The 8,979-nt window shown below is 44.9% G+C and overlaps 1 protein-coding gene across 4 annotated transcripts in view; it reads right to left on the bottom strand.

Annotated features, from left to right (window-relative positions):
• The window catches only part of LOC123758724 (integrase/recombinase xerD homolog), a 57,665-nt gene extending 49,210 nt beyond the window's left edge, over nt 1–8,455 (bottom strand). For 3 of the 4 annotated variants that reach the window (XM_069315795.1, XM_069315793.1, XM_069315794.1), the window contains exon 1: nt 7,673–7,922. In XM_069315795.1, the coding sequence (XP_069171896.1) occupies nt 7,673–7,907 (235 nt within the window). In that variant the 5' untranslated portion in view covers nt 7,908–7,922. Of the gene's footprint in view, nt 1–7,672 lie in introns of all 4 variants that reach the window. The other variant, XM_069315792.1, reaches the window with a different exon arrangement.
• Nucleotides 8,456–8,979: the final 524 nt, after the last annotated feature.

Here is an 8,979-nt window from a genome sequence, read left to right on the forward strand (position 1 = left end):
TCCTGCGCCTTCCAGCACTACTGCCCGCGCTGCCGTAGGCGGCACCCGGCCTACACCTCGTGCCCCCCAGCCCACTTACGCGACAGACCCACCCATGACCAGCGCCCACGAAGACAACCACGGGACAAGGCTAAGAAGAGCGCCGGCAGTAACAACGCCGGTGGACGCCGACGCCCTTGACGCTTTGCTGGCGGGTTACCCCCTGCGAGACTACGTCGTGGGGGGTTTCAGAAGGGGGTTCCTTCTCGGCTTTGAAGGAGTGCGAACCCCCCTTACTTCACGCAACCCCCAGGCTACGACGGACCTCCCGCACATCGTCGGGCCCATGCTCGACAAGGAGTTGAGTCTAGGACGCATCGCGGGCCCCTACGAAGTCCCCCCTTTCAAGAATTTCAAGTGTTCACCCATAGCTCTGAGGGAGAAGTCTACGCCGGGCAAGTACCGCCTCCTGCACAACCTTAGCTACCCTTACTCCCCTGACAGTGTGAACGCCAACATCCCACGGGAATCGACGTCCGTCACCTACCAGTCTATCCATGACGCGGTGACAATGGTTGTCAGCCGGTCCCCGGGGGCTCACCTGGCAAAGTGCGACATCGCAGAAGCTTTCAGGATCGTCCCAGTACACCCGAGCGACTACCATCTGCTGGGGTTTTCTTATGGGGGCAAGTACTACTACGAGAAGATGCTCAGCATGGGAGCCGCCCCCTCCTGCCGGATCTTCGAGTCCTTCTCCAGTGCCCTGCAATGGATCCTCGCCGAGAAGTATGGGGTCTGCGACGTCGTGAAGGTATTGGACGACTTCCTCTTCGTCAGTTTCACCGTCGACGAGTGCCAGCGAAGCCTGAGGGTGTTCACTGCCCTCTGCGAGCGTCTGGGGGTCCCCTTGGCACCTCACAAAACGCAGGGCCCGTGCTCCTGCCTCACGTTCCTGGGGCTGGAGATTGATGCTCACAGGATGGAAACAAGACTACCAGAGGACAAGAGAACGAAGTACACGGCAGCGGTCGAAGTCGCGCTGAGTCAGGAGCGCATCCCTCTCCGAGATCTGCAGGCGATCATCGGGAAGTTGCAATTCGCCACCGCGGTAATCCCGGGAGGACGGGCCTTCTTGCGTCGTCTGCACCCGCTTACGCGAGGCCCACAGCGTCCCTCGCGCCTATGCCATTTGGACGCGGAGGCTAAGCACGATCTCGTCGCCTGGCGCTCCTTCCTCACTGATTTCAATGGAGTAACAGTTTTTCCCCCAGATGGCGGGTGGGGAAACGCCCCATCACTTTCAATGTGTGCAGATGCTTCTTCCAAGGGGTATGGACTAACGCTAGGGGCAGCCTGGTTCAGGGGAACCTGGCCTCAGGTCTGGGGTCGGCTCAACATTGCTTTGCTCGAGCTCTACCCTTTCTTTATGGGCATAGCACTTTTCGCCCCGGTATTGGCCAATAAGAGGCTGGTGTGTAAATCGGACAACAGTGCAGTGGTAAGCGTGCTCAACACACTCTCTGCTAGGTGCCCACTACTAATGCAAATTGTCAGGCCCTTGGCAGTGCTGTTACTCATCCATAACATTACACTCCTACCCTCCCACCTCCCAGGAAAATTAAACGGGGTTTGTGATGCTCTTTCCCGCTTACAGACGCTGCCGCCCTTGTTCCTGCGAGAAGCAGGCCTCGCCGAGACGCCGACAACAGTTCCTGCGCACCTCCTGCCCTGCAACTTCACCCTGCAACTGTGAGGACCCTATTCAACTCCCTGCAGCCAGCGACGAGGCGTACTTACAGGGCTAAGTGGGTGGAGTACGCCGCCTACGTCTTGGCAGGGCGGCAAGGAGAATGCCCCTTCGATGCTGCACCTCCGACTCTGGTGAACTTCCTGCAATCTCTGCTCTCGCGGGGCCTGGCTTACCGCTCTCTGCACGCATATCTAGCGGCCATCGCCTTCGTCTGCAAGCTACACGGTAGGAGGGACCCAACTCGGCACTTCCTGGTCACCCAACTCCTCAAAGGGGCACGTAACTCCGCACAGCGGGCCCCTGCGCGGCGTCTCCCAGTGACGAGGAGCCTCCTGCATCGCCTGCTGCGGGCACTGGGAGGCGTATGTAACTCTGCCTATGAGAAGTCCTGCTACAGGGCGCTCTTCTCCCTGGCTTTCCACGCCTGCCTACGCCCGGGTGAGGCGGTTTACGTGGACCATGGACGACACACGCTCAACCTTGAGCAGGTATCACTTACGACGGCAGGAGTAGATATCGTCTTCAACACCTACAAGCACAGTGCAGGGCGCACGCCCACCCTCTCCCTGAGAGCGAACCCTTCCAGCAAGTACTGCCCGGTTCGTGCCCTGTCTAAATACTTTAATCTCAGGGGCCTGCGCCCGGGGCCCATATTCAAACACGCCGCAGGCGCTCCTGTCACCAGGCGAGATTTCTCCAAGATCCTACGCTCTGCCCTCTCGGCGCTAGGCTTGCCTCCAGATGACTACGCGCCGCATTCCTTCCGTATCGGCAGGGCCACTCAGCTGTCTCGGGATGGGCTCGCCACTTCAGAAATAATGGCTGTCGGCAGGTGGAGGAGTAGCGCTTTCACATCCTACGTCAGGCGCGACGTTGTTGCTCTGCCACTTTGAGTGCCTCACGCGGCCAGCTGGCACTCGCCCTTCGGGGGGGGGTCCGGCCGCTGGCCTGCGGTGGGGGTGCAGCGCCGGTCCCCAAGTGTCCCGCTGTCCGCAGCTATTACTTTGCCCAGTCTAGGTGCTAGTAAGCCCTACTTGTAGTCAACCCCTTCTCCTTATTCATTAGGTCTTACCGGCCTCTTGGTCGGGTACATTATGTGTTATGTGGTCTCTCACTTATTAGTTACTCTTTGTGTCCTGCCTGTTATATCCTAGTGTTATATAATTACTCACATTTGCATTCGGCCTTAATTCTAGTACCAGTTAATGCTTTACGTTTCTGCAGAATTAGTTCCATGTCACTATAGGCTAAGGTCTCATAATTACTACGGGTGTACCTTTTAAGTTAAACCTAGTCCTCGGACTTGGAATTGTTACTGTTAATTCTTACTTTATATATTTACATGTTCTGCAGAATTTAATCTTCAATAAACTTTAACGCCCCATGCTGCCTGTATCTTTCTTTTCCTGGACAGAAAAAGAGATTTGAAATTAAATTCCTATGGATACCATCACATGTTGGCATCTCAAGGCATGACACTGTTGATATGCTTGCAAAGACAGCCTGTAGAAAACCAGTGGTAGAAATTTATATGGGTGTTTCATTAGCAGTGACAAAGAGAATACTTAAGCAAACATCTAATGAAAATCTCACCGACCTAACAAATTCACAAAGACCTGAAAATTGTAGCATTAAATATTATGATAGATATCGTGCGGAGACATTCACATACAGGATTAATGGAACAAGAACCCAGCAATGTGATGTTATAGTGGCCATAATACGCTTGGGATATAGACGTATCTGGCAGCTTTCTCAAAACCCAAATGTCGAGTACACAATGTGTCAACTTTGTGAAAGAGAAAATATGCACTCCCTTGAACATTATATTGTAGAATGTCCCATACTGACTGACTTTCGCCCTCCTGGGCTAAGGTATGCTGAACTGTGTAATTACTATTTGAGTACTGGAACACTTGATGATATATTGAACTTGTACCCTAGATTGACCATGTAACGTATCAATTATACAATGAATGTATGTGATGTAACTCTATAACCTGAGCTTGTGAAAGCACCTTAATCACCTTCAGTGATTAAGTGCTTAATTGCACACTAGTTTCTCTATCAGTTATCTCACCTTGTCAGAGTAAAAGAGACAAATATATGTGTATGTATGTGTGCATATATGTATGTATATATATGTATATGTACGCATACGTCTGTGTGTGTATGTGTATAAAGTATATGTGGAAGCTGGTCAGAATTCAATTTCACCTTTGTAAATGGTCACTGCTTGCATCACAAGCGGGGATGTTTCTGGCGGGGGAGAAAGAAACAATTGCGCAGCGCGTCCCGCGGCGTTGCGCGGGCAGTTTGGGGCCGTATAAATACGGGCGCACAACGGGGCTCCGCCTCACTCTGCCTGCCCTCGCCGCTGCCCTCGCAAAACCCCACCCTCCCCCCCTTTTGCAAGCGGCTGCTTTTGTACCCCCGTCATGCTTTGCACAGTTGTCCCGATTGTCTCCCCACTGCATGTGGGAAGGGGGGTGCAGCGCCGGTCCCCAAGTGTCCCGCTGTCCGCAGCTAATACTTTGCCCAGTCTAGGTGCTAGTAAGCCCTACTTGTAGTCACACCCCCTTCTCCTTATCCATTAGGTCTTTTACGGCCTCTTGGCCGGGTACATTACGTGTTATGTGGTCTCTCACTTATTAGTTATTCTTTGTGTCCTGCCTGTTATATCCTAGTGTTATATAATTACTACACATTTGCACTCGGCCTTAATTCTAGTACCAGTTAACCTTTAGGTTTCTGCAGAATTAGTTTCCATGTCACTATAGGCTAAGGTCTCATACTTACTACGGGTGTACCTTTCAAGTTAAATCTAGTCCTTGGAATTGTTACTGTTAATTCTTACTTTATATATTTACTTTATATATTTACTTTATATATTTTAATATAAACGTTATATATTCCTTAAATTATATTTGAAACTTTGAATATTTACATGTTCAATATTAAGTTTTATATAATATCAACTTTGTTAAGTCTATAATATAAACCGTGTTTAATATAAACTTTATATAATTACTTACTTTATGTGAACTTTATATATTTACATGTTCTGCAGAATTTAATCTTCAATAAACTGTAACGCCCCATACTGCCAGTATCTTTCTCCCCCTGGTCAGAAAATGCACGTTAATGACACTATGTAAAAGACACATCGAACACTTTATGTAGGGCATACGTAAATCTGTGTATTTATGTATTTACGTATGTAGCTTAGCCTAGCATTTTAAAAACACTACAATCACCTTATGTGGTTGATTGTTCAATAAATCCCTGAACTATATGTTTAACAAATCTCTAACCCTATCAATGGAGTTAGTTAGTTTAGTTCTTATATTATGCACCCTATACCCATCTTGTGGGCGGTAGTGGAAAGGGTTAGAGTCCATGGCGGACTGAAGAAAATGTATATATGCTGGTTAGCATTGTTAATGTGTGGCCACGTCTGTGGTAGAAAATAATACAAAAAATCAAATAAAGGTATTATTGAAACTTTATAGGAAAACATTAAATCCTAAATATATCTTTAATATTATACTTGAAATATTGTATACTTTGCTCTCTCCATCGTACTTCTGCACCTGCTGGCAAGTGGTTCGGTGCAGTGTGCAGGTGATGTTCATTACTGGGTGAGCTGGCAGGTGGTGCTCACCTGCCAGCTCACCCAACGAAAATTTGGTTTTTAATACACTTACACATTTATTGGGTCTTTCCTTCACCTTCATTCAAGCACTAGGGTATTACAGTAAGTGTTTTAATTATAATATTTATTAACGTTATTATTTTTAATTTTTATTATTATTAGTATTATTATTAACAGGAGAGGAGTGTGTGTGTGTGTGGGGGGGGGGGGTATAATGGTACACATGTCCACATCCCAATGCCCGCCCTTCCAGGACTGGGGGTGCGGGGGTGTACAATAAACTATACCCACATCCGGCGGCAGCTTGTCGAAGGCGGAAGTGTAGCCTAGACAATTTGTCATGATAATTAGTGATGACTCTTATTTTGATTATGGGTCCGTAATCCAGTTAAGCTTTTATTCTTAATTTATATTACAATGCTGGTAAAATACACTTCTTGATGATGAGTATGGAGTACAAATGAACTCATTGTGTACCCAAGTTCAAGTTCAAGTATGTTTATTGAGATAAGCAATAAATACATCTCGAAGGGATAGAGTAGCTTAGGCTATTTCAACCCCCCTCTAATTCAAGTCCCTCAAGGGGCGCACAAATACTGTGACTACAAATAGACAAATAACATTACAAGAATCCAAACAAGAATTGTGTACCCTATACTCACAGGATGAATATAGGGTACACAATAAACTACCACTCACATCATGGGTATGGGTTGCACAAGAAACTATCGCGCAGAGGATGAATATGGAGAGCAAAGTAAACAAAGATTCACACGATGAGAAAGGGTTGCGCAATGTCCTATGACTCACAGAATGAGTATTAGCTGCACAATAAACTACAGGTCACAGGATAAGTATGGGTTGCACAATAAATTACAGGTCACAGGATGGGTATGGGCTGCACAAACTACCGGTAACAGGATGAGTATGGGATGCACAATAAATTACGGGTCACAGGATGAGTATGGGTTGCACAAACTACTGGTAACAAGATGAGTATGGGATGCACAATAAATTACCGCACAGAGGATGAGTATAGGGTGCACAAACTGGTTGGGTAAATGGAAATGGTTGGGTACATTTCCTTTCACCTAATGCGACTATTCATGTGTCCGGACACCGGCGATTGTGTGGTATTGGCTATTTATTTAACCATAACTTTGCATTCATTTAATAATTATATTAAGATATGTTTTCCTTGAAATGTAGTTACATTATCGTCTACATGGCTTTATTCTGACATAAAGACCTATGGCGTTACTTTGCATATATGCAAAGTAATTATAAAATTGATTGGCTTGTGTGGAGGCCTTCACACTCCCTGAGCGAGCCATCAAGTAACTATAAAAAGGCATATATCTTAACTTTCAATTCAGTTATATTTATGCCAAAGTATTAACATGCAGCTTATATTTATGTCTTTATGATGACATAGAAAACTTCGTTTATTACAATATCTAGATTAAATTAACATTGATCTTCGGAAGGTCATAGTTCCCATATCGGTAAGGAGAGCGTCGGCCATGAAGCCTTGTTTAAAGTATGAATATTTTTCCTCTCTAATAAGGTATAATCTCTGTGATGGATTCACAAAAACTATTTTATATCTGCCTTTCTGATAACATATACAAATATAATCTTTATTTGTGAATATTTGTTAATTAAGCAATATATCAGAGGGCGTGTAGGGTTCGGTGTTCAATGAACGAAAAGGACTGGATCACTGTGTACAGGAGGCTGATATGGCAGCAAACACTCTCCTGGCGACCATATTTCTTGGATAAGTCGCTCCACACAATTGTCGCTTGGACCGTCGACTTCCTATGGCGTCACCTTTTTTTTTTTTTTTTTTTTTTTTTTTTTTTTTTTTTTTTTTTTTTTTTTTTTTTTTTTTGAGATATATACAAGAGTTGTTACATTCTTGTACAGCCACTAGTACGCGTAGCGTTTCGGGCAGGTCCCTGGAATACGATCCCCTGCCGCGAAGAATCGTTTTTTTCATCCAAGTACACATTTTACTGTTGCGTTAAACAGAGGCTACAGTTAAGGAATTGCGCCCAGTAAATCCTCCCCGGCCAGGATACGAACCCATGACATAGCGCTCGCGGAACGCCAGGCGAGTGTCTTACCACTACACCACGGAGACTGCTGATATTTACCTCTCACATATTTACGTCTAATTTCGTTATGAAATTAGATTATTTCAGAGTAAAAATAGGTTTGATCATGTTCTATGTGTAGCACCAACATTATAGTAAGTAAATATACCATATTTCTTCATTACTTACGTAATGCTAGGACGATTTGGGTAGTTTTGGCCTGATTTGGGGTGATTGGGGTAATTCTATGGACCGGGTCTTTGTGTTGTTGATTTAGGGGCGACGACGATGGTGGGATGGGATGCGCCCGGGGAAGGTGTTTGTGTTTATCTGCTTGTTGTTCTCCTTTTGGTCGGTTGCCTCGCCTCTGCTCCTTTGCCATTTTCTCTGACTTCCGCTGTGTTGTAAGGGGTACTGAAGTCATTACATCTTTTTTAGGCACTTGCTTTGGAGAAAGTACAACTTAAAAAATACCTAATTTCATCCTCATATGTACAAAACAGTTGTACATTTTCGTGCAATATTTTTTTTACAAAATCTAGAAAAAACTGACGACTAAAATCATTCCAGATAGTCGACTCAGGTACGGTCGAGGGCGACAGGACTAACAGTGCTTCAATCCAGACACGACAAGGCTAATCTGATTAAAACTTAAAATACTGAACAATTAAACTAAAAAACTTAATATACTGAACAATCCGTACAAGTCAGATGTAACACAAGAGTCAACGGTTTCCAGCTCAACAAGCTACAATGCAGGACGTAAAACAAGATTTTTGTTTTCACCGAAGGGGTTATAAACCCTTGGAATTGCCTACCCGCAGAAGCCGTAAAAATTAGGACCTGCACGAAACGCTATGCGTGCTAGTGACTATCTTCCGAACCTTAATGGAATCTGACCCATATATCAATCAGGTCAACCCATGTGTTGCGTTTCCAAAAGGGTCGCCCATGTTAGAATCGGTGAACGCCCTAGTAATATTGTTGAAAACATCTTAATAACTTATTAAACCAAAGGTCTTTTTATGTCAGAAGAACGGCAGAAACTGGATCTATATATGAAAACTCTTTCAGGACAAAATTTAAAGTAATACTAAAGATATTTGTAGTTGTATAAAAGTTGCATTTTTCATCGGTCGTAGAGCCGGAAATCCGCAATATTCATCTCAGAACAATGCTTATTTCACGCAGAATCGTTAATAAACGTAAGATTTTTATACGTCTCAAGAAAGATAGAAACATAATCTTCATTTTAAATGCCTTACCATGGGCATATTTGTATTTAAAGCGAAGATACGTGTATTTTTCTAATCGGCGAGCTCCGATCCCGCACAGATCGAGCAACGGAGTAACTCTCTCTCAGAACAATGCTTATTTCACGTAAATTTGTTAATAAACGCAAATGTTTTTATATGTGTTGAGAAAGATAGAAATATAAGCTTCATTTTAAATACTTATATACAAGAAGGTACATTGGGTTTGTGAGAATACATTGG

Source organism: Procambarus clarkii, chromosome 82 (assembly GCF_040958095.1).
Source record: "Procambarus clarkii isolate CNS0578487 chromosome 82, FALCON_Pclarkii_2.0, whole genome shotgun sequence".
Taxonomy (NCBI): domain Eukaryota; kingdom Metazoa; phylum Arthropoda; class Malacostraca; order Decapoda; family Cambaridae; genus Procambarus; species Procambarus clarkii.